Genomic DNA, 27,746 nt, shown 5'->3' on the forward strand with positions numbered 1-27,746 from the left:
CCTGTCCAGCTGAGCCTTAAACTTATTTAGGCTATCAACTTCCACGACAAGGGATGGAAGTCTGTTCCACCTACCAACCACCCGCTGGCTAAAGGCAAATTTCCGCACATCTATCCTACATCTGTCTTTCCTCAATTTGAATTTATGCCCTCTCAGGTGATTATTCTGAGCAAGAGGAAGAATCCCATTAGCATTGAGCATGCTCAAACCATTCAAGGCTTTGTACACCTCTATCAGATCACCTCGCTGGTGCCTAGTTTCCAGACACTGTAATTCGCAAAACTTAAGCCTTTCTTCGTAAGAGCACCCCTTTGTCCCATTCACCAATCTAGTTGCCCTTCTCTGTACTCGTTCCAGCAGCCCTACATCCTTCTTGAAATGAGGCCTCCAGGCCTGTATACAGTACTCTAGGTGTGGCCTGACCATTACCTTATACAAGGGAATAATCACCTCCTTATCCCTGCTAGAAAAATTCCTATATATCATTGACAATACACCATGAGCTACTCTTGCAGCCCGTCTGCACTGCTCAGAGAACTTCATGTCTGCCTGCACAACCACCCCCAGGTCCCTTTCATTCTCTACCACTGTCAGTGTAGTACCACAGAGTTGATACGTTGCTCTGGGGTTGCTGTTTCCCATATGTAGTACTTTACATTTGTCAATGTTAAACTTCATTTGCCACCTCTCAGCCCATCTGCTCAACCTTTCCAAATCCTGTTGCAGCAGCATAGTGTCAGTAGTGTCCTTGACAACCCTGCCAACCTTCGTATCGTCTGCAAACTTGGACATTAAGCCTGATATACCATCATCAATATCATTTATAAATACAGAAAACAATAAAGGACCCAATACTGAACCCTGAGGGACTCCACTAATAACATTAGTCCACGATGAGCAGTGTCCATTGATTACCACTCTCTGTCTTCTCCCCCTCAACCACCCCTTTATCCATAGCAGCAATTTGCCTCCAGTGCCACACTGCTCCAATTTGTGCAGCAGTCTTCCATGTGCAACCCTGTGATATACCTTCATTGATATCATTGATAAATACAGAAACCCTGGAGAACTTCCCTAATAACATTAGTCCATGAAGAGCAGTGTCTATTGATTACCATTCTGTCTTCTCCCACTCAACCATCCTTTTATCCATTGTAGCAACTTCCCCATAATGCCATACTACTCCAACTTGTTCAGTAGTCTTCCATATGCAACAGTATCAAAAGCTTTCCTGAAATCCAAGTATATGATATCAAAATTATTTTTTGCATCCAGTTACTTTGTGACCACGTAATAGTAGCCAATCAAATTGGTCAGACAAGATTTCTCCTTAACAAACCCATGCTGTGTCTGAATTATTACTGCAGTCATGTCTAGATGATCCTTTCCATACTTCTTTAACCACTGACTCCATTATTTTCCCTGGAACAGAAGTCAAACTAACAGGTCTAATTACTGCTGCCACCCTTTATCCCCTTTGTGAATTGGAGATACATCTGAAGATTTGCACATCTTCAGTCTGTGGGGACGGAAGATGTGCAAATGTATCTCCATTTGAAAATGAAATGAAACTGAGGTAAGCAAACCTTTAGCCATAATTGAGTCCAAGGATGCTGTCATAATTATGGCTAAGGGTTTGCTTACTTCCTTTGCCACCTCCTTCATTTCATAGAAGAAATGAAGGAGGGTATTTCAGGAAAAGTATTAACTTCCCTGAAAGGATGCAAAGGTGGATAACAAGGATAGTTGATGGGTATAGAGAGATACTTTTGTAGGAATAGATCCAGTTCTATCAGCAACAACACCACTAGTCATCTGTGTCCTTATATGGATGGCTAGTTTGGCAACTAGGTATCTGTGTAGGAATCTTATTGAGGTGTTTTAAGTCTTTAAATGGGTTAAGCAAAATTAATTATGGAGGCATATTTTCTCTTTCTGTGATGATGCAAACAAGAGGACATAGAAAAAGATTGTAAAATTTCTCTTTTAGTTAAAGAGAAATCAGCTATTGGAACAGTCACCATCCAGCATAACAGAGCTGGAGAGTCTATATAAATTCCTTTAATATATATATATATATATTAAAGGAATATTAGATAACTATTTGGAAGGGAGATTAAAGATAAAACTAGAAAGAGAGGGTTTTTTATGAAAAATAAAAAATGCTTGCTAATTTTTTTTTTTTTTTTTTTGTTTGGAATACTGAAATCTGTGTTCACTGAACTAGTGTGAAGGCTTTCAAAACTTCCTCTTATAAAAAGAAAATTTTCTAGGCTGCAGTTACAGAATAAACTAAAACTGGTTAAATTGTTTGCCTTAGTAGGCAGTAGTGAGTGCTAAAAGCTGCTAAAAACCAAGTCATAAAGATGTAGAACTCTTAAAAGTGATTAAAGATAAAAATAATTAGGTGAAACTGCAAGACTGCAAAATATAGGATTAATAAAAATCAGTAGACAAGCTGGTATAAGCTTCTAGACATTAACAAAATAACACAGTCTGCATTTTCATAATTTTAGTTTTGCATTCCAAATTTTTGTTATTGTTGAGACAAACCCAGGGATTTGGGTTTTTTTTTTTTTTTTTTTTTTATGAAAACCCCAAACACAAGAGGTATTAGAACCTATAGTACTTAGTACCGTGCTTGGGTTGGAGGTTGAGAAGTCAAAAGAAGATATTTGTTGACATTAGACTTGAACTTCTGTAGGCTGTAATTTTCAGGAAAAAGTACGAAGGAAGGTTGTTCGAGAAAACTGCAGTTGAATGAATAAACAAGGAAGATGAAAAGTTCATTCTGTTAGTTTGAAGTTGGAGAGTAAATGGAAGTTGGCTGGTGGCAGCACGTGTTCGGACTGTTTTGAAAGAGGAAGCGGAAATTATAGAAGCCAATTCAGAAGAACAGTGCCCATGGAAGTATCTGTAGAAAAGGCATGCAGCAGAAACAGAACGTCTACGAGACAGCGAGTGACAGACTCTGTTAGAGAGGAGTCATTAATTAACCTAACTGCCCTCTTCTGAATGGAATCTAGAAGCCTGAGAGGTTTTGGGGGCACTGGCCCAGATGTGGGAACAATATTCCATGGTAGGGCGGATTTGCGATTTCTACAGAGTGAACAGCTCTTTAGAAGAAAAGTAATGCTGAGAGTGAAAGAGAAAACCAAGTTTTTTTAGATGCAGAGAAAGCAATATTTGTAATGTGCTTGTGCCAGGAGAGATTAGAAGTCAGGGTAATCCCCAAAAGAGATATATCGTTTTGCGTAGAAATTGGAGTGTCACCAAAGTTAAGCATAAGAGCAGAAGAATCCTTTTTGCGAGATATAAGACAAGACTGAGTTTTAGAAGGGTTGAAATCAACTAAGTTGTCTTTGCCCCACTGGAGAATTACCTGGAGGCCGGCATTTAAGGAATTGGTAGCAGATATTCAAGAATTTGAAGCTGATTGAACAGGGCAAGGTTTCTCAAAATGGAAAGTGGAATGCAATGTGCTGTCATCGGCAAAACTATGGATAGGATTTCCAGTCAATGAAAGAAAGTCAATATACAAGAGGAAAAGAGTGGGGGAAAGAACTGAACCTTGGGGGACACCAGCATTAGTGGAAAAGCTCAAAGACAGAGAGAAACCATCCACCATCACCCTCAGTGAGCGATCAGAGAGAAAACTGGATAACCAATTACAAAAAACAATTGGCAAACTATAAGATGGAAGCTTGTTTAGGAGACCTTTATGCCAAATACGATCGAAAGCCTTTGAGATGTCAAGAGCAACTGCTTTATGTTTCACCGAACTTTTCCATTGAATTTGTCCATAAATGGGTAACATAAGCCAGAATATCACCAGTGGATCGACACTGATGGAATCCATACTAGCACCTTTGGAATAAGAAAGTGAAAAAAGGTGGCAAAGAACAGGAGTAAGTTCAGGAGCACAGGTTTTGAGAACAAGTGGAGAAATACCATCAGGACCTGGAGCTTCCTTAGCGTCAAGATTTGCCAAAATCCTTCTGACATCCTTTTGACGGAAGACCACAGGAGGCATTGAATGGAGTGTGTTGGGAATGGTTTTACCAAGATCATTAATACATGAATTGGAAGAAAAATGGGATGCTAGCAGGTCAGCTTTATCCTTGGCTGAAGTGACAACAGAACCATCTGGTTTTGACAGAGGTGGGAGCAGAGATGGGCAAAAGTTGCGGCCAATAGCTTTGGCAAGAGACCAGAATGCTTGTCTACCATTAAGGCAAGAAGCAAGTTTTCTACTCTTAGCCTGTTCAAAATCTAGTTTGGATTGATTAATAACTGCTTTACGATTGTTGCGAGTTTTGGTGTAGGCAGAAAATGAAACTGAAGATTTGGAAACAAGCAAATTACGATATGCATCGTTCTTCTCTTGAACAGCCTTAGCACATTTATTGGAAAACCAAGGTTTAGATAAAGGACGAGATTTTAAAGAGGAGTGTGGGATAAAGGATTCCATTCCTGCAAGAATAATTTCACTGACACGATCTGAGCAAACGTTGACATCAGAATTTTTGAAACAGTAATCCGACCTCGGAAAAGAAGAAAAGAAATCTCGCAGGTCATCTCATTTTGCATTATTGTAATGCCAAACAACACGTTGGGAATAGCCATGAGATAAAGGCTCCATTGGAGAAGAACAATCACCAAGTTGTGATCTGAAGTGTCTAAAGGACCTCTCACTTCGACCGTGTACTTAGAAGGGTTGTTTGTGAGAAAAAGATCAAGCATGTTGGCTGTATAATTAGGATTGTCCGGTATTCTTGTAGGTAAATGAACAATCTGTGCAAGGTCATTAGTAATTGCAAAAGCCTCAGCATCTCAACCAGCTGGGTCGATGTGACTAGAAAACAGAAGACAGCTGGAGTTGTGAACATTGAAATCACCAAGGAAAATTACCTCACTTTTAGGAAAGTTGGACTGGAGAAAGTCAAGTTGCAAAGAGAGGAGGAAGTCAAAGAGCTCCAAGTGATTAGTGGAGTTGGGAGAACGGTAGAGACAACAGATGAATTTGACAGAATGAGGTGGAGAGATTTTAAGCCAGAGAAGATCGAAAAGAGGAGATTCCAAATTACCAAGCTTCTGACAGCAATATTGAAATGGACATATGCACAAGTACCCCCTTTGAGGCGAAAGGAATCATACAGCGAATATTTTGGACAACTGAAATGAGCAGTAAGGGTGAGGGGGTCTTCCTTTCAAAAATAAACATTCACTCACTTTAATTCCCTGATATTAACCATTCAGGTAAGTTATTTCCACCAGTGATGTTCTTCAGCTAACCACCTCTGGATGCCACCCTTTCTTGCTCTGTGACATTCTCCAATTAGAAAATTAGCTTACTTGAAGTTGAATGTTAGTAAAATGAAACTCTGACTAAGAATGTCATTGAATGTCAGTGGACAATAATCCACTGATTTTTTTTTTTTTTTTTATTTGAATGGTCACATCTGTCTCTTTGCAATTATTGAATTTCTCACCAATTTGACATGCCTCCTGATAGACACTTACTTTTCTGCAAAGCTGAACTAAAATATACCCCCACACTTCCAGCTGAAAAGCATTCCTTGAACTTCCTTCTGAAAACCTTGTTGAAATTTGGTTTCTCTTATCCTCCTCTAGTCAGAAATTTCATTGCTGTATTCCTCTATAATCAATACTGAACTGTATTCCTCCTCGTGTATTATTAAAAGTCCAAGTTCAAACTTGATTATCCTATATGATCATTTGATTATTGAAAGATATACATTTCAGTGACTGTAATCACTGCTCTATGTTTTGGAATTTTCTGTTACCTTTCATATTATAAGTTCATTTGTAGGTTGGCCCATCCAAATTACCTGGGTAATATTAATCCATCTATTGTTTTTCAGGGGGGATGGGGGGTCTTAAAAGACATTTTTACTTAAGTCCAAGATTTTCTTTTAGTATTTTTATTGCCTTTGCAACACATCTTTACAAAAATCTGCAAAAAATATATTAAACAAGTATATATATATATATATATATATTTTTTTTTTTTTGACTGGCTGTATTCCTAGGACAACATACATGGACACAAATATACATGTATAAAACTGAGCCCATTTACTGCCACAAAAAATGCATTGCCCATTGTTAACTTGTGCTTTTATGCTGACTGCAGTAAAACAATTACAAATTAACCTATAAATCTCCTATGGCCCATTGTATAAAAAGAAATTGTGCAGAGCATAGATAGAAATTTAAGACACATGCACACACATGATGCACCATGGGTTGTTTTACTGAGAAATGATCCTGCAATTGAAGTTAATTTCATTTACACAAGGTTATTTACACATAAAATGATTTGTTCATACTGTTTTTGATAATATACTTCTCAGTAAATTGCATCTCCTTGAGGTAAACTGACGTGATATATCCTGCATTGTGCATGTGTGCGTGCACGTGCATACACACAAACATATTATGAGAAAAGAATAGTATAACTAATAACTGTAACAGCAGAAATAATATAAAACAGAAGTATAGAAACTGTGAAATAAAAAAAAATTAAATGCAAAAGGAGAAAAATGAAAAATATTTTAAAACCTAAAGGGATAAATTTAAAGCCACTAAAGAGACTAGCTGAAGATCTTTGAAGAGTGGAATATCACATTTCAGCAGTAAAACTATACACTACCTTACCAAGAAAGGCTTAAGTTCTGAAAATTGCAGTGGCTGGGGTCTAGGCACCTGTAAGGTGATCTGATTGAGGTGTATAAGGCCTTGAATGGGTTGAGCACCCTAATTCTGATAGGATTCTTCCACTTGCTCAGATTTCGAACTTAAGGGGGCATAAATTCAAATTGAGGAAAGACAGTTATAGAATAGATGTGTGGAAATTTGCCTTTAGCCAGCAGATGGTTAATTGCTGGAACAAACTTCCATCTGTCGTTGTGGAAGTTGATAGCTTAAATAAATTCAAGGAGGGAATGGTTGTGTGAATTTTTTTTTTTTTTTTTTTTTGGCTGATGCTACATAAGCTCATACTTGCTTTCTTGCATCACATGACCCTATTACTATTACAACCACAGATGGAAGTTTATTCCAGCAATCAGCTACCTACTGGCTAAAGGCAAACTTCCACACATCTATTCTGCAATCGTCCTTCCTCAATTTGAATTTGTGCTCTCTCGTGTGCAGTCTGAGCAAGAGGAAGAATTCCATCAAAATCGAGTTTGCTCAATCCATTCAAAGCCTTAAACACCTGAATCAGATCACCTCACAGGTGCCTAGTCTCCAGACACTGCAATTTGCAGAATTAAAACCTTTCTTGGTAACACCCCTTTGTTCCCCCTCACCAGTATGTACTTATTCCAGCAGCTCTGCATCCTTCCTAAAATGAGGCCTCAAGACCTGTAAACCCCCGGCTTTATTGCCCTTCATGGCCATAAACCCCTGGCTTTATGGCCGTGAAAGGCAATAAAGATTATCTCTCTCTCTCTGTATGCAGTACTCAAGATGAGTCATGACCATTGCATTATACAATGGGATAATTACTTCCTTATTCCTGCTATCAAAATTCCTGTATATCATTGACAAAAATCTCATGAGATGCCCTGGCAGCCTGTTTGCATTGCTCAGAAAACTTCATATCTGATTGCACAGTTATCCCCAGGGATTTTTTTCATTTTCCACTTCCCTGAGTATTGTACCACACAGTTGGTTACTCTGAGGTTACTACTACTACCCATATGCAGTACTTTGCATTTGTCAATGTTAAACTTCAATTAACATTTCTCAGCCAATCTGCCAAACTTTTCTAGATCCTGTTGCAGTAGCATTCCATCATTACTGCCATTAATCACCCTGCTAACCTTTGCATCATCTGCAAACTTGAACAATAAGCCCGATATACCCTCATCAGTATCACTGATAAATATTGAAAACAACAATGGCCCCAACGAACTGTGGGGGACGCCACTAATAACATTAGTACATGAAGAGCAGTATCCATTTATTACCACTCTCTGCATTCTCCCACTCAACCACCCTTTATTCATAGAAGCAACTTGCCTTTAATGCCATACTGCTCCAATTTGTACAGTAGCCTTCCATGTGCAACAGTATCAAAAGCTTTCCTGAAATCCAAGTATATTACATCAAAATTATTTTTTGCATCTAGTTCCTTTGTGATTGATTGTAGTATCCAATCAGATTGGCCAGATAAGATTTCCCCTCAACATATCCATGCTTGTCTAGATGATTTTGTATTATTTCTTTAACTAGTGACTGCATTATTTTCTGGAAGAGAAATTAAACTAACAGATCTAATTATTTGTGTTACTTTGTGAATTGGGGATACATTTGCACATCTCCAGTCCATGAGGAGCTCTCCTAAATCCAAGGATGCTCTCATAATTATGGCTAAGGGTTTGCCTACTTCCTTCATTGCCTTCCTTAATATAACTTGATAGAATCCCATCCACCCCAGGTTCCTTTCTTTTGTTTAACTTCAACAATTTCCTCTCACTTTTCTCTTAGTTATTACAAAATCATTTAGCTCCCTGTTACAGTTTGATAAACTTCTGGCATCCCCTTCCCTAAAGAATTTCTCCTGTGTGAATGCAGATGCAGAATACTCATTCAGTTTGTCAGTAACCTGATCGGTATCATCAACTGTCAAACCATTGAAATCTTAAAATCAAGCGGAGCAATTTGATTCATCCCCTTCCTTCTAGTGTTTACATAAGTAAAGAAGTCCTTGTTGTTCTTCTTTGCATCCTTTGCCAAAGATTTCTTGTAATTTGCCTTTGCATGCCTAATCTCCTTTGTGACTTGGTTATAGACTAGTTTACATTTACCATAGTTTTCTGTTGCCTGATAATTTATATGCTTCCCATCTCATGCATTTTTCTTCTCTGCCATGAGTCTCATTATTTCATCTGACATCCATTTAGGACTATACCCTGAAGAGTATTCTTAGTTGGTATGAAAAGTCATAGTAGCTTCTATGATTAATTCCTTGAATGCTTCCTATTTAGAATTTGCCGATGGTAACCTCATCAGTTGGTCCCACTGTATAGAATTTAAAAATTGTCTGAGACCACTGTAGTCACCTTTACAAAAGCAAAAACTCTTCCCTTTACCCTTGATGGTAGTTACACCTTTAATAAATTCTAAATCAATACACTGCCACCTAGTGGATCTTTTATCTGCAGATTCTTAATACATGGATTATTATCATTCAGATTTATTATCATTTATTACCTTATATTACTATTTATTACCATTTATTATCATTCAGATACAAGAAATAATACTGTGCTGTTATTTTGATTAATGAAACATACTAATAAATGTTGTTCTGTTCCCTGCATGCTTTACAATTTAAATCAGCTGGATTAGGGGTAAGCATATATTGTAACTTAAAATTATCACATTCCATTTTTTATCACTGCATCCAAGTCATGTTTACTGAATATATTTCAGTGTATTAACGTTAGAGCCACCATCTATAGTTGTTGACCTAGAACTGCTAGTCATTTTGACTGGGGCCATATAAACAATGCATAACTCTCGATAAAATTTATAAGAGTTCAAAGCAACTTATATTAATTTGAAATTGAATACAATTATAATGTGACTTCAGAAAAGATAAACATTAAATGTAGAAAATACAACTATTATTACATGATTTTGCGCTTTGTTTGGTAAACCATTTTTTTCTGTAGACGCAGCACACTTTCAAAAAACAAGTTTTTTTCATTAGGCATAAATGTCAATTGTTTTATTTTCAAATTTAGTCATTTGAGGTCTTTTTCATTGTTGTTTATAATGTTCTAATGCAAAAACATTTACCAGTCATCGAGAATGCAATATCATTTTCATTTGCTGAATCTGTATTACATTCTTCAATTTCAGTTTACTATTTATTGTCTATATCAGGGGGTTGGCAAACTTTTTCTGTAAAGGGCCAGATAGTAAATATTTTAGGCTTTGCAGGCCAAGAGGCAAAATCAAGGATATTATATAGTTACTTATATAATAGGAGAGAAAACAAATTTCCACAAATTTTTTTATTGACGAAATTCAAAATATAATTACAACAATTGAGTACAATTTTTTGGAATACAGGTCTTCTAATGAGAAGAATGAAATTCTTTTTTCAGGAAAATATTTTGCTTAATTGAGGTTCAAAGTTAGTTTTTCCCTATCATCAAATTTTATTGCAAATGTTCATCTATTAATGCCGATCTGTAATGAAATTTTACGTATTTCAATGTTGAAAATGTCTTTTCACACAGATAGTAACCAAATACTGATATCAATCTACAAAGACATAATTTCAGTTGAGCATATTCATTGCTTGGGAGGCATTTATAGAATTCTCTATTGCAACTCCTCAACTTTGCTGTTGTAGCGCAAAAGCAGCCATAGATAATACGTAAATGAATGAGTGTGCCTGCGTTCCAATAAAACTTTATTCATGGACACTGAAATTTGAATTTCATAAAATTTTCACGTCACGAAATATTATTCTTCTTTTGATTTTTTTTCAACCATTTAAAAGTGTAAAAATCATCCTTAGCTCGCGAGCCATACAAAAGCAGGCAAATGGCTAGATTTGGCCTGTGGGCTGCCAGGCCTTGGTCTATATCACAAACTGGAGGTTGTAAATTATTTTCAGAGTTTGTCTTCTAATTTTAATGCCTCTGTTATTTTTAGGTACTTTCAGTGATTCCTCAGGTGTAAGTTCATTGTTCAACCATATTTTTAGGATCACTTGATGAAATATTGAGTTAAAGGCAAGATTATACTGATTCGGAAACATCACTTCAGAGTTTTTGTATTTGCAAACAATTTCAAAATGTGGGCAGGAGCAGGGCTGTAGTGGAGGGTGTACGTGGGTGTATGTTATATGCCCTCTGGATTTTTTTAGGTGAATAGCATTTACCTTCTGGTTTTTTGAAAGACTTGAAAAAACAAATACTGTATTATTAAAATATTTAACATTCATTATAACATTCATAGAGTATACCTTCTGCTAGTTTTACAACTACAGTACTGGGCACGAGTAAACTTCACCTGAAACACATGAACTTTTTTTTTTTTAATTCATTAACCATTGACCCATCATTCTGACTTATATGGCAGTTTTAGGTATAAATCATCCAACTTTTGATTTGAAATAATGAAAAAAGAGAAAAAAAAATTTAATTACTGTAGAACCCGGATAAGAAGTTTTCCAAGGGGCTGGAGATTTAGAACTTCTTACGAGGTAAAACTTCTTAGAAGGGAAAATGACCTAAGGGTATGAAATATTAACTACACAAATAAAATGAAACAATACACATAAGTTACAGATCATTTTTAAGTATTTCAGAATTTATAAATATTTTACTCTGCTTATTGGAAACATTTTTAAACTGAGGATTTCTAATTGCTTAACATTCTGTTCATTAAACTCAGTGCCTTCACAACGAGTTGCCCTGATATTGAACTACCTCGAATAAGTCAATAGTTCAATATCGCTTCGACAGTGGATTCTCGAATAGGCAACACTCACCAGTGGATTTTCGGCGGATATCACTACCCCTGGGTTGTGGTATCCACTGAGAATTAGCAACATTAGTCTTGTGCAGTAGCAAAGTGTTGCTTATTCCAGATAGTGCAATATCAGGACAACTCGTTGTGAAGGCATTCACAACTTGAGATGTAACAAAAGCTATGCCATTTCACCTGCTTCAGCAATTTACTACAAACTAAAATGGTGCTATGCACTAACTTGTTCAATTACCAAAATGTTTATATTGTTTTATATTTTTTTAATATAAAAATAAAGAATTTCTCTATTTAAAAAAATGTATTAACTGGAAAAACGTCATTATAATAATATGCCGCGTATTCTTTATTACGAACTTTTTATGCGGGAAAACTTTTTACTCGGGAAAATAATACATTGCAATATATAGAATTGAAATTGGGAATTATGAAACCAAACGTAGTACAGGGGAAAACGTCTTAAGCGGTAATTTCTTATCCGAGTTATACTATATATACTGGTGCCATCATTTTATTAAAAGTAATAATTTTAATTCAGCTAGGTTGGAACAGAACTCAACTGAAAAATTAAAATCAGTCAAAATGACCTTTCTGGCAGTTCTAGTATTAAATCATTTTTCATGAAGTATAAAACTTTTAAGATATAATGGGCATATGGAGCTATATATGTAGTGTTTTCTAAAATTTATTTGTTTGTTTCTTTTGTCAGTATAAAGTTGTAACGCAAGTTAAAGAAGTAAATAACATAGATTCCTAAATAGCTTAAAAGCATACAATTTGACGTGAAATTTTCTATATTCAGTTATGATTCTAAATACTTTAATGAAAGTATACAATTTCCACGTTTCTTACTTTGATATATTTTAATACATTGATGTCTTAAAAATTAGAGAATTGCATTAACAACCTCTAGGGTTATATATTTTACATATCCTAGTGTTATACCTAAATTCTTTCTATCTCTCAGCCTCCAGAAGCAAATGTGGCTCTAGATTTCATAGATGTTCTCTCTAATTCAAGTCTGGAAATTGTGGCTGCAAAGAAAGATGATACTGATTAGTTTTACTTTTGCTAAACTATTTCTATAAAGTCTGTATCATTCTGGATGATTTATTGAATCTGTAATGGTTTGGACTACAATTGTGTCATCACAATACAGCCCAACATAATAAGTGCAATTTTACCAAATCTAACTTACTATAAAATAGAGCTATGAGAAAAGAAAACCTTCGTGTTCTGAGGAGTGTGGCCTCTGATTTAAGTGCTAAGCAGCAAACAGTTTGTACTGCATGAACAAAACTTGAGATTTAAAATGAATTTTTTATTGGCTAACTTTTTATTGTTTATATACAGCTGCATTAATAATGAGAACTGCTGATAATTTTAAATTGTTTCTCTTTATATTCCAGGATGGCCATAGATCTAGAAGAGGTTACAATGGCAATGATTTACATTATCTGAATGTGGCACACTCACTTTTGACAACAGATCACATATTTTGCAACATTATGGTCAAACATGCACCATATCTAATTCTTTAACCATACAATAACTATTTCAGGACTCAGTAAATATCAGTTTGCTGATAGAAGAATGTATCTTCCACCATAATATTTAACAGAATATTTTAAAAAGCATAACATTATTTGACTTTCATTATTACATCATATCATAGTTTGTAGTCAAATGAAATATGTTAAAGTAGTAGGCGCCTCCGTAGCCAGGTGGGAAGGAGCAGCAGTGCGTAGCACACACACTTCTTGATTAGACCGGGGTTCGAGCCCATCACCACCAAATACGGAGGATGCGGAAAGGTCAGGGAATGACCACCGCATATCCCGGAGCAATATGGCCTTAGTTGCTAATGCTCCTAAAAACCAAATAACAAACAATAACAATGTTAAAGTAGTATCTTTCTCCACAGTGCATCAACTTTTCAACATATATGAAATATAAGTTATTCAGTACCTTAAGTTCTTAACAATGAATTTATTCATAGACAGATTTGCTCTGACAGTTAAATTACAGAAAACAATTTCAGTATAAATGATAAACTTATGTTACATATTTGATATTATATGCCAATGAAGTATTTTTTTCCCTGTGGTGTCTTAATAAATACAACAGTCTTGGAATTATTTCTGTATTCGTAACCACAAACAAACATGATATAGCATTGCTTGTTTTCTATGACACTTGTTCCTCAATGGGCAGAGACAGTGAGGTGTCATGCTAGATAATTTCTGCGCTAGCTGGATAACCACTTATCAGTGTGTGAGAAGAGATGCCACAAGTGTAAATGATGCCCTGGCTTGCATAAGGATTCATCTGATATTGAAAATTCAAGTATAGAAACTACTAGTAGGCAGTCATAATGTGTTAATATGACTGTCTGCCTGCAATGAAATAACCATTACCAAGGATTAGGCAAAGAATTTCATTTTCCTAAAGGAAATTATAATGCTTCAAGCAACAAATTTTATTGTGTGAGACTAACTGATAAATCTAATGAGCATAGATGCTAAATGGAAAATGCTCAAGAAAATAATTATAGGTTCTACTAAATTGGTGTCATTATGGAGCTATTATTTAAGGCATAGACTGAAAATGGATGAAAAGTTTAACAGTAAAGAAAGTTCTATGAGAGGACTATAAATTATCAGATCTTCTTTGTAACTGTTTCTGTGAAGAGAAACATGTAGCCAATTGATATTTGCATCTGCTTTTAACTGTTGTAGATGAATGGGCTGGAGCACCTTCCATTATCATAGTTATATGCCAGCATTCTGAACACTTGAAATTTGGGAGACTTGATGGAGAAGTGCTACATTCTCCATAATAATTTCACAGATGCAGCCCTGCATTGTAGTTGAAGGTAGCCATTTGGTGGAAGTACCTTGCATAATACTGGTTTTAACATGCATTTATGCCTATACCTTAATGAACGTTATATGGAAATAACTAAAAGGTATGTATCTACAAAAGGAAGAAAATTGATGAAGCAGAGATTTCACATTGCTAATAATAGAGCTCTACATTCATCATAAGTCAGTTATATATGATAAAATAATTCCAGAAAGTAAAGTTTATTTATTATATATGGTTAAGGTGGGAGGGAGTAGATTACAGTTCAGTGAAACACCAATGCACCCATCTCAGAGTAAGGAACCACAGGGTGAATATTTTATGTTGATAAAGTTGGGATTGAGGTTTTGAAATTATTGTGCAAAATTTAATGATAATAGTTATGATCAAAAACTTCCAGAAATGACTTTATAACTTAATTTTTATGTTATATTGACCTGTTGTGACATGTTCTTTACATATATTTATCTGTGAATTGCCCATTTATATGTAGTCCGTCTAAAGTAATGCACATTGAAAAGAGGTGGTTGGTTTTCGTTGCATTCTAAGAGTGATTTTACTAAACAGTGAATTTATTTATTATTATTATTTTTTATTTATTTTTTTTTCAAATTAGAGAAAGTATAATAGAAACCCACAAAACGTTAAAAACATCTTTCAGAGAAAATATTGTTTTTCATTCGGAGACTTTTCAATGGTTCACAAAGTTTAAAGAGGGCTGATTTCATTAAGAATAATCCTTGCTCTGGCCCATCTTTCAACTTCAAAAACCAGTGATTTAATCACTCTTGTTTGTGATCTGTTTGGAGTGACTGATGTTTAACTACCCACAAAATTACTAGTGAAATTAGTATTTCTTATGGAACTTGTTAATTAGTTTTAACACAAGATTTGGAAATTCCAGTGTATTTCAACCAAATTTTGTCTTGCACTCTCACCAGTGATCACTGGGAGCAGCAAGTTCTGTCCCAAAATTTGTTTCTTCCTTCATTACTGGTGATGAATTGTGGGCGTATGACTATGACCTGTAAACAAAGGCCCAGTCTTCTCAGTGGAAGACTCCAAATCCCAATTGAGGTTGTCTTGAAAAAAAAAAGCAAGGCATTCTCAATCAAATGTAAAGATCGTGCTTATCATATATTTTGACTCGTAGCTCATTGCTCACTATAACTCAGGGAATTTTTTTTTTTTGGCTGGTGCAGCATAACCCTCAGGCTTTCTTGCACCATGTGGCTGGTAATAATAATAATAATAAGTTTACAGATGATAAAGATTAGCTGGGTGGTTAATGATAGTAATTAGGGAATTGTATACTACTGCAGCAAAATCTAGAAAAATTGTGCAGATGGACTGAAAAGTGGCAACTGAAGGTCATTAACAAATGCAAGGTAATGTATATGGGTAGCAGTAACCTCAGAATAACATACTAATATGTGGTACCACATTCAATCTAGTAGAGAATGAAAAAGACCTGGGAGTAATTGTGCAGTCAGATGTGAAGTTCTGTGAGCAGTACAGATGGGTTGCTAGGACAGCTTTTAGGGTTTTGGCAATTAATATAGAGGAATTTTGCTAGCGAAGCTAAGGAGGTGATTTTTCCATTTATAAGGCAGTGTACGGTTAGGCCACATCTTGAGTACTGCATTCAGGTCTGGACACCTCATTTAAAAAGGATGTGGATTTGTTGGAACAGGTGCAGAGAAGACAAGCAACAAATCCATATCCTTCTTACCTTCAACTAGTGTGTATTTTATTGTTGGTACAAACTTCTATTTGGTGTTGTAGAAGTGGGTAGTTCAAATAAATTCAAGGAAGAACTAGACAAACTATTAGAGGGGATGGAGAGGTAATATAATATTATTTACTTTTTTTTTTTTTTTTGGCTGATACAGTATAAGCATGCTTTCTTGCATCATTGCCACTGCTAATACTAATACTGTAACGTGTTGCCCCAAGTTGTGTTTAGCATTTTAACAGTTCCTTGTGGCAATGCCAAGTATGAGAAAATATTCAGCCAGGTGAGAAAAACTGAGTTCAGATAATCTCTTTCTGATGATACTTTGGAAATACTATTGACAGCCAGCCAAGTTTTGCAGCTGCTAACCATTGCAACACTATCTTTCTTAAAGCAATGAAAAATCAGTTGATTTGTAACAGAAATTTCAAAAAGAAATCTGCAGACAGAAAAATCCTAGGTAAGCTGACTTTTGAAAGCATACTGTACCAGTAAACAATCTGTATTTTAATATAAAATATGTTGTCAGTGAAATTTAATTTCTAGTGCAGTCTGGACTTGAATAAAAAGAGCTCCTGTTTTTTTTTGCTATTTTTGCCCCAAAATGTCCTGTTTCCTCCTGTTTACATTTACTTGATCTGCAGTTTTTTTTTAAAGTAAAAAGTTGGCAGCCATGCAATTCATAACACACATGTAGAAGATGGAAAATCACTGCATTTAGTCTGTGAGCCTAGCATCCAGAATTGGGCCTTCAGTTAAAGGAATACACCAAAAGTAAATGGAAGATATGAGGCCGCTGCATATAATAAGATATTCATCACTTTACATATGTGGATTGTGCTGTTCTCTAATTTTTAAAGACTTCAAAAACATTAAATTTGCAGAATGTTTTTTTTTATACGAGTTTTTTTCCTTCATAGGAAGTTGATGCACTTCGGGATGCACTTTACCCATCTATTCTATGTAGCATTGTAGCAGAAGGAAATCTTGAGAAATTGGAAATCATGCGGCAGTTCGTAAGTTTATTATTTATTTTTTTTTTTTTAGTATAATTTTTGGTATCTCTTAATTAAGATATTTTTTGGTCTGATAATACAAAAGAAGAAATTTTAAAATTTTCTTTTTGATACTTTTTTTTTTTTATTTAATGATTTCTATTAGTTTTGTGATGCTAAAATTAATGTAACACATTTCTAAGAAATATAAAGTTTCAAATATATGAAACTGTATTTAAGATATAAACTGGTACAGAACACTAGTACTTTAAAATATACATTTTAATCTACCACAAGGTTATGTGTGCTATATTTTTTTTAATGATGAGGGAAAATTGTCATCCAATTTATAAAAATTGGCTGACACTGATATATATTTTATACATTCATTAGTTACTAATTTAATAAATAATGTTTTTTATTCTTATCTGTGCTGATAGTCTTTACTGAAGAAGATACTCTCATTTGTGTTTCCTGTCAACATATCTTACTCTATCTCCTTTTACAAACAAATTTTTTTTATTGCTTTATGGATTTTTCTTGCCCAAAAGTGATCACAGTTTGTCAGAGAAAAGTATTTTTCAGTAGATGAGTAGTGTAAATCGCCAGTGCACACAAACATAACCACAGTTTTAAATTTAAAAGAAATCAGTAGTATATAATGAAAGTTCATAAATGGTAGCATATTTTTCATTTTTTTGATTATTGTAAATAATAGTTCACTATAGACAAATTATCCACTTTAAATGCCTTTACATGATACTTTAAATGCCTTTATAAGCATTCTTTTCATATTTCTCTATGTATTTTCTCTCTCCACATCTCTGGCATTGAGCTGTGTGCTTCAATGTACCTTTTGGAAATTTAGTATACTATGACTTCAAAGGGCGCCTCCGTAGCCAGGTGGGCAGGAGCAGCAGTGCATAGCACACGCTTCTTGATTAGACTGGGGTTCAAGCCCATGACCACCAAATACAGAGGATGTGGAAAGGTCAGGGAATGACCACCGCATATCCCCGGAGCAGTATGGCCTTAGTTGCTAATGCTCCTAAAAACCAAATAACATAACATATGTTAATGCAACATTTGTGAAACACTGAGATATAGAGGATATTCCTTAAAAGAATGTCAGTATTTCAAATTTAAATATTTGTCCCACTTTTATGACATATAGTTATTTAATACAGTCACCCCCCCCCCCACACACACAAAATCCATCAAATGGTTTGCATACACCTGTTAGCTGTGCTATTAGCTATTTTATGGCAGTTAATTTCGAGATGGTAGCAATTCAACAGAAATCTGTTTTATGGTATGCTAAATTTGATTTTGTGATCCAAGTGTACTGTGAATCAAGCAGTGATTTCATTAATTTAAAAAATACTGGAAGTTATTGGTATTAGTAGTGGCACATGATGCAAGAAAGCAAGCTTTATATAGTATCAGCCAAAAAGAAAAGAAGGGGGGGAACCTTCCCATATTACCTGTCCATTTTCTCTAATAGTTTGTCTAGTTCTTCCTGAAGTTTTTTTCAAATTGCCTACTTCCACAACAACAAATGGAAGTTTGTTCCAGCAATCAACTACCTGCTGGCTGAAGGCAAACTTCCGCACACAATAAAGATATAGAAGTATTGAGAAAAGCAAATCTGTAGAATAATAAGAACCTCTGCAGAAACCATTGACCATATACTTGAGATGTTCCTACATGGTCCTAAGAAGTCAACTACCCATGCAAGTGTAGAATTAGGTATTCCTCTGTCTGCTAGTCATAAGGTGCATCTGAAAAAAAATGAGATAAGCTGCAGATGTTCAGAACATCACTAAAGATGGAAGACAATGTTATTCTGAATTTACTGTATACCAGTATATCTGAAGATAGAATAAATGATTATCTGAGAAAATTTTTTATTTTTTGATAGAAAAACATTCTGTATTTCAGGGATTGTAAATATTCATAGCTGTTGAATTTTGGGGATAAAAGAGCTCCTCCTGAGGTGAGTGTGCTTAGGAGTGTACTCCTGTGTACTCACAAGCAAAGTTGGGATAGGATCATTTTCATTCACAGAAAACAATTAATCAGTGGTGTATTTGAACATACTGTAAAATTGATTTTCCTTAATTTGGAACACGCTGTGGCTGTCATCTTCCAACAAGATGGCATTTCCACTTTTCAGTAAGGCGCCTCCGTAGCCAGGTGGGAAGGAGCAGCAGTGCATAGCACATGCTTCTTGATTAGACCAGGGTTCGAACCCGTCACCACCAAATACGGAGGATGCGGAAAGGTCAGGGAATGACCACCGCATATCCCGGAGCAATATGGCCTTAGTTGCTAATGCTCCTAAAAACCAAATAACAAACAAACAAACAAACTTTTCAGTAAGATAAGGGGAAATCGTAGAATGCCTAATTTTTAAATAAGAGAATAGGTAAAGGAGCATCAGTTCTATAACACCTCCACATTCACCACAGTCTTAGTCCATTAGATTCCGTTTTTTGAGAGCTATGTAAAGGAAACATACATTCTTCGAAAATGATGGCACTATAACAATTAAGATTCAAAAATATGAGAAGCTAAAGTTATGGCACAGTGTTAATCCAGGCTGCAGAATGATCTCGAAATAATGCACTATAAAAAAATTACACATTATTTACTTTTTGTTTTTTTTGGTTCTGTCTCACAGAATTCAGTAAATAGTTAAAATTTGAAATACAACCTCGATATAAAACAGATGTCAGGCAACAACTTTAATACCCACATTATAAGTGGAGCACATTATAGCCAAAAAAATTTTGCCATTTTTTTCGCCCAGTTTTTTTTTAACATAAATACACTTTACTTAGTAAATAAATACAGCAATACCTCACTTAGCACAGCTTCAAACAGTACGGGTTTCACTATAAAACAATTTTCAATTAAGTTTAAGTCGAAAATTTACTGTACACATTAAAACTCATTCAATAGCCTAGACACGTACTCTGCATATATTCTGTGGTGCCAACTCTGTTGTCTCACATGCACATGTGCTTCCCTTGGGCAGTCAGCGGCAACAGTGTTCAGTATTCTTAATTCCATCCTGACGAGGTGACGTGATAGGTTTCAAACTTTTCATTTCACAATTTCATTTTTACCCCTTTAAATACGATTGCAAATATATTTGCATCTTGGCTAGAAATCACTGCCAACAACATGCGTTCTGTTTGGCAGCATGTTTTGCCCCATTTGGCAAATGATTTCACTGGTTTTGAATCACAAATTCAGACAATTGTCGAAGACATTGTGAAGATCAGAAAAGACTTGGGATTCAAAACTTTGAACACTGCCAATGTATGTGACTGAATTGACTCACGTGCAATGACTTAGATGATGCAGCTCTCCTTGAAATTGACAAGAAAACTGCATATGAAGAAGAGAAAAACTTCAAAAATTTCAAAAATTTTTGAAGTGCTGAAATGGCACCAAAAGAATTTTCAACAGAAGAATTGGAGAAAGTTTTTCGGGGGAAGGGGTTGACTTGGCCTGCGAGGTGATTATGAATGGAGATCCAGATGTTGAAAATAGCATCAAGATACGGAAAATTTTACAAGGTGAAATTTGATGCTACAAGGACTTGTATGCTGAGAAAAAGAAGAGATGACTTCACCAGACTTTATTAGTGAAATACCTAAATAAACAAAGCTTTTTTTCTTATCTCTCATGATGTTACCTTTTCATTAATAAAATTTTTGCAATATTTTTTATTTCAAATCCTTTTAATTGGCTATCAAGTGCAAATTGTTTATAGATTTATTATAATTTGTTTATAGACTGTTTCTCTGGTACGTATTCAATTAAAACCCATTATAATTATACCTCAATCAGCACGGTTTCACATAACACGGAACAGTTTCAGTACCAATTATCAGTGCTATGTGGGGTATTGCTGTACTTTATTTGCTAATGTTTTATGAGTATACACACTAAAAGGTATTAAAGGTTATATCATTCCCTTTCCATACTGCTAATACACAATGCTGTTACAGACTTACATTTTATGCATCCAATCTGAAATAGTCATGTAATTTAGCTTGCCAGAACTTGACAACAGTGTTTTTTCAGTACATAATTCTTAATAGTGGTCAGATGCAATAACTGAAGATGTTCACTACCACTCTGATGTTCTTACCACACCATCACCTCATTAATGTTTTCAAGCACTTTTTTAATTTCTGGTACTTTTTCCTTACACAAGTTATCCACATTATCTTTTGAGTCACTCCCTGTAACTGGCCTTCTGTTTGCCATTTGTCTTCCCACTATTCACAGAGGCTGTGATTTCTTCCTTGCTCAGGTAATGCACAACTGTAGCTTCCACATCCACCTCAATCCAAGCAGCCTTTGCTTCTTGTTCCGAAAATGCTGCTGATTCAAGGTTACATTTATTTTTTTACCAGCAGTTTTCAATTACTGTTGAGTTTACTTTTTCCCACGCTAATCCATTGTATGCAGTATCTTTTAGTGTTAATGTTTTCAGAAATTCCAGAACTTTAATTTCAGAATTCACAACACCAGCAAGTAGCTCACCACGATAGTAGGATTTGAAAGCTCATATAATGCTCCAATTCATGAGCTGAATTAGTGGAGTTGTGTTCCTTGACAGAAACATGACACTGATCTTGTCATCTTTCGATTTCAAGACATCAGCCAAAGAATGGGCTGGACATTAATAGATCCTTTTCTTCAAGTTTTTTGTAAAGCAAGTGAGATCTTATCAATGGTTAAAAACATGAAGAAAAAATATCACTCATCATCTCCAATCATTGGAGTTATTTTTATAAATCACATGTAAAGATACTAAGTTGATGTGCTTAAAACACCAAAGACTGACTTTTATTGATGCACAATGGCTTTAGCTTGCGATTTCCAGTCTTGTTTGCACACAGTAACACAATAATTCTTTCTTTGTTAGTTTTCATGCCCATTTTGTTGCATGACTTTTTAATATCCAGTGACATGTTGGGGAGAAGTTTATAGTACAATGCTTTTTCTTCACACTTGTACAACTGTTTGTCTGTTATTCACCATCTTAAATCACATTACGCAGAAATTCAGGAAACGCTTCTGCTGCTGTAATGTCATCAATTGCAGATTTGCCTACAAGACTAACCTGGGATATTCCATGATGAGCTTCCATTTCCAAAGCCACTTCAGAAGCTTCAAATGTAGGTGGTGTCACTGTCTCCACCTAGTAGCCTCTGAAATTTAAGTGCCTGTGCTTTCAAAATGGCACAATTTATTAGTAATTTAGATCTGTGTTTATCTGATGATATGGGTCAATGTAATGCACTCACCTCATGAATTCTCATTCGTTGCCACAACAGCCAATAGTGTAGTGATAGTGTTCTGAGGGTAGCAGTGTTTCAAATGAGGGGGAAGATAAAGTTGGAATACAAACTAATTTTCTATAGTTTAATACCCTGACACCACTTCAAGTGGTGTCAGGGTATTAAACTATAGAAAATTATTTAGTTTCAATTGTGTCTACAGTAATGTCAGTAAAATGGCTGAATTTGAACTCCTGGTTAGGACAACTAATGCTGATATAATAGGGCTAACAGAAACATGGCACCACCCAGAAATCGGTGATGACAAATTCCACTACGGCATATAATGTATTTAGGGAAGGTAGAAGGGGTAGAAGTGTCATGCTTCTTATCATAAGCAGCCTGAGTGCAAACAGAGCTTTTGCTGAGTCTGAAGTTGTGTCTACCAACATAGAATCTGTGTGATGTGAGATCACTCATCAGTGAAGACAGGATATTAGAGTTGGAAAAAGAATTAGAAAATGTGAATTGGAATATCATCGGTTTGGCTGAAACAAGAAGAAGAAATGAATCACTTATAAGTTTATCAAGTGGAAATCTGCTGTACACCAATGGAAACAGTGAAAGGAGTGAAGGTGGAGTTGGGTTTCTGGTCCATAAAGATTTTAAAAACAACATTTTGGAATTCAAAAGCACATCACCAAGGGTGTCAAGACTAATACTCAAAATTTCTAAGAGGTACAAGCTAAAGATTATAATGATTTATGCACCAACATCGAGCCATGATGATGAAGAGGTTGAAGAAATGTACACTGAAATTGAGAGTCTTCTAGATGAGCAGAAAACCCACTACACTATTATTATGGGGGACTTCAATGCTAAGGTTGGAAAAAGACAAAACAGTGCAGAAAGGGGAACTATAGGAAATTTTGGAATTGATGAAAGAAATGAAAGAGGTGAAAGACTTGTGGAATTTGCAGAATCTCAAGGACTGTCAGTAATGAACCCTTTTTTCAAGAAAAGGGTGAACAGAAAGTGGACATGGAAGAGTCCAAATGGATTAACTACTAATGAAATAGACTTCATCCTCACTAACAGAAGATATATTATGAATGATGTTACTGTCCTGAATAAGGTAAATGTTGGAAGTGATCACAGAATGGTAAGATGTACACTTGATATAGATGTAGGAAAGGAAAGGAAAAAACTGACTCGAGTAAATAATACAAAGGTCTTTGAAATAACAGAGGAGGAGAAAAAGCAGTATGTACTGGAACTTAAGAACAAGTTTGAGCTTCTGCAGACTGCTCAGGACCAAGATATCGACGAGGAATATTACAACTTTCTGAAAGTGATAAAGCCCAAGAAACCTATAGGGAAATCCAAAGAAGAAAAAATTAGTCAAGAAACGCTTGTCATGATGAACCGAAGACGACAAATGAAGAGCAAGAAAAACACTGACAGGGAGAAAATTGAGTATACTGAGTTATGCAAAGCCATTAGAAAGAGACTCAGAGAGGACATAAGAAGATTTAACACAAGAAAAGTAGAACAAGCATTAAGGGAAAACAAAGGATTTAAATCAGCAGCCATGAGCAGTAATACTGAAACTGAAGAATAGCGATGGTGTACTTATAAACAGCAGAGAAGGCATAATTCAAATAGCAGAAGACTACTATAGAGAATTATACAAGGAGCAGGGGAATGATTCCAGCAGTGGGGAAGATGGATTGCAAAGTAGCAACACATATGACATACCCGATATTCTTCCTGATGAGGTAGAACATGCATTGAAGAAAATGAAGAATCAGAAAGCCCCGGGGGAAGATGAAGTTACTGTAGAGTTGTTAAAATTGGGAGGAAGAAACAACACAAAAACTGGCAAGGCTCTTCACAAAGTGCATTAGAAAAGGTGTAATGCCTAAGCAGTGGAATAAAGCAATCATAGTTTTGCTGCATAAGAAAGGAGATAAATCAGAAATTGGAAATTATAGACCAATTAGCTTGTTATCCCACATCTACAAGTTGTTCACAAGGGTCATTACTAACAGATTAGAAAGATTACTTGATGAGAATCAACCGAAAGAGCAAGCTGGCTTTAGGACAGGATTCTCAACTATGGATCACCTTCACATAATATCACAGCTAATGGAGAAAGCAAATGAATATAAAACACCATTATGCCTGGCATTTGTGGATTATGAAAAGACATTTGACTCCATACAGCATAAGGCAATGTTTCGGGCACTGGAAAGACAAGGCATAGATACCCCACCCCACATATTATGATTTTGAAGAAAATATATGAGAGTGCTACCTCCTTTATTAGACTAGACAAAGACAGTAGGAAATTTAAAATTGAGAAAGGAGTTCGACAAGGAGACACAATATCTCCGAAGCTGTTTACTGCTGCCCTTGAGGAAGCTTTCAGAAGATTAGACTGGTCGCAGAAAGGAGTCATTGTGAACGGAGAGTACCTAAACCATTTACAATTTGCAGATGACATTGTGGTCATAAGCCACGATCCCAAAGAATTAGAGGAAAATCTTAATCAGTCATGCAGAATTAGTAAGGATTTTGGACTAAAGATGAATATGGTTAAAACAAAAGTAATGATGAACAAATATGCCACAGAAAGGGAAATAATGATTGAAGGAGCAGTAATTGAAAAGGTGGGAGTCATATACTTATCTGGGACAAGTTATTAGCTGTAATAATGATAAATGGCTGGAAGTCAAGAGAAGAATAAATTTTGGATGGATAGCATTCAGGAAATATAGTCACATACTGAAGAGCAATATCCCAGTTTGTGTGAAACGTAAAATAATGAACCAATGTATATTCCCCACCATGACTTATGGAAGTGAAACTTAGGCACTCACCAAAAGAATGGAAGAGAAGCTGAGAACTACACAGCGAAGAATGGAACGAATTATATTGGGAATCAGACTGTTAGATAAGAAGAGAAACACATGGATTAGGCAGAAAACTCAAGTAAAGGACATTCTTATCAAAACTAAAGAACTAAAATGGTCTTGGGCAGGACACGTAGCTCGAAGACATGATTACAGATGGACTAAAAAAATAACAGAATGGTATCCAAGAGGAGCTAGAAGAAAACCTGGAAGACAAAGGTGGAGATGGATAGATGAAATTCCTGAGTTTGGGGGTAATAAATGGATGGCTAGTGCTCAAAACAGAAGGAACTGGAAGGTTGCTGGAGATTCTTTCATCCTGCAGTGGATTGAAAATGGCTGATTATGATGATGATGATGATCCTGTAGTTTTGAGGGAGTATATTGAACCATTGAAGTTAATTATGGGGGCATTTTTGGACTCAGGGAGGTTCTTTGGATTGGGAAGTGCCGATGTATCGCCAATACATAAAAGTGGTTCTAAGAGGGAAGTTGGTAACTACAGACTAGTTAGTCTGACTTCATTGGTATGAAAAATCTTAGAGGCAATGATTAAGAGTGCAATCCAAGGACATTTGTTTAGATATGGCATTCTGAAGGACACTCATCTTGGCTTTGTCTTTGTTAAAGGAAATTCATATTTAACTAACTTGGTAGGCTATTTTGACACAGTTACTCATGAGCTGGATTTAGTGAACAATTTAGACAAAGTTTATTTGGATTTCAGCAAAGCATTTGACTCTGTCCCTCATGAGAGATTACTGTATAAGCTTGAACAGGTATGGATTTCTGGATGGCTGCAGTGCAGATGGAAGTGGGTTGTGTTTAATGAATATTCTTCACATTGGTTTAATATCAGAAGTGGGGTCCCTTGTGGATCAGTTCTTGGACCAATGTTGTTTGTCATTTTTAAAAATGACACTGACAAAGGGACAGAAGGCGTGATGTCAAAATTTACAGGTGACATAAAGATAGGCAGCGTCATTAATGATCAGTGCCAAGCAGTGCTCCTTCAAGATGAATTGAACAGACTTCAGAGAATGTCAGAGAAGTGGCAGCTTTGTTTTAATGCTGCTAAATGCAAGGTCTTATGCTTGGGGAATAGCAATCCCCCAAATAAATTATAAACTTGGTGGGTTGAATTAAAAACAGTGGAAAAGGGAAGGGATCTGGGAGTTATGGTATGGGTAGATATGAAGTTTTCTGAATGGTGTAAAGGCAGCCAGGAAAGCCCATGGTATCCTATCGATGATTTATCAAACTTTTTTTTTTTTTTTTTTTTTTGTGATTTCACCTGATTAATTTGGTGTATTTGTTCTTTACTTGGCCTTTCTAATTGCTTAAAAAACCACAGTCAACTTCTGCTGGCATTGTGTTGTATCGATTGGTATGTTCAAATTCTGCTGCCATTGTTTTAGTATTAATATAGCAGATAGTGACTTGTAACAGTGTAATTATTATCAGAAGAGGATTATAAACTATAAAATATAACACTACTTACGATTTTTAATAACTTTATCACATCCTTAACTTACAACATTTTTCGTGGAGCTTTTAGTATCAGTGATTTGGCATAGATATAGTATTGCAAATAGGTCGTGCAAAAGTTCAAATCACATAGGTTAGCGTTAGATAGTTAATATTATTATCTATAATATAGCATAATACATATAACTTAAACTTGATAGGAGATATAATGTAACTTGGTGGGAGTTATGAAATACATATACAGGTCATAATCCCACTGTATAAGGTATTTATAAGACTGCATTTGGAATACTGTGTTTAGGTATGGATTCTTCATCTGAAAAAAAGACATTGAGCTTCTTGAAAGGGTTCAAAGACAGGCATCTTGAATGGCGAGATTGACAGAATGATGACTGTATGAGGAAAGCCTCCAATTATGTAGGCTATAGAGCTTAGCGACAAAGCACTTCAGGGGTGACCTGATTGTGGTTTATAAGGCTCTGTGAGGGATTAGTAAAATATATGAAGGTGGGATATTCTCGCTGTTATAAAGAATTCGAGAACTAGAGGCTAGAAATTGAAATTACAGGATTTGAGGTTTAGATTAGATTGTAGGAAGTTTTCTTCTAGTCAGCAAGTTGTAGATTGTTAGAAAAAGTTGCCCTCACAGTTAGTTGAGGCTGACAGTTTGGATAAATTCAAAGGTCAACAGATAGTTACCCGTGAGGAGGAAAGGATATACAGTAGAGCATCTAAAATCCAAACGTCAATAATCTGAATGAGCCAGCATTTATTTTTTTTTTTTTACGATGGTGCATAAAATAATTACATTAAGCGCCAGTTATTGTGATCACATTTGCGAATTGAGTTTTGATTCTATTAAACAGGAATTTTAATAAGCAAAAATCGGAGAAATATTATCCAT

At 35.5% G+C, this 27,746-nt stretch overlaps 1 protein-coding gene across 1 annotated transcript in view; it reads left to right on the forward strand.

The window, feature by feature from the left end:
- The window catches only part of LOC150084791 (uncharacterized), a 129,429-nt gene that overhangs the window by 77,981 nt on the left and 23,702 nt on the right, over nucleotides 1–27,746 (forward strand). The window contains exon 11 of the mRNA XM_090376355.1: nucleotides 17,062–17,157. Within this exon, the coding sequence (XP_090232481.1) occupies nucleotides 17,062–17,157 (96 nt within the window). The remainder of the gene's footprint in view (nucleotides 1–17,061; nucleotides 17,158–27,746) is intronic.

The sequence above is a fragment of the Mastigoproctus giganteus genome, chromosome 6 (genome assembly GCF_048544385.1).
Source record: "Mastigoproctus giganteus isolate SK-2022 chromosome 6, ASM4854438v1, whole genome shotgun sequence".
NCBI lineage: Eukaryota > Metazoa > Arthropoda > Arachnida > Uropygi > Thelyphonidae > Mastigoproctus > Mastigoproctus giganteus.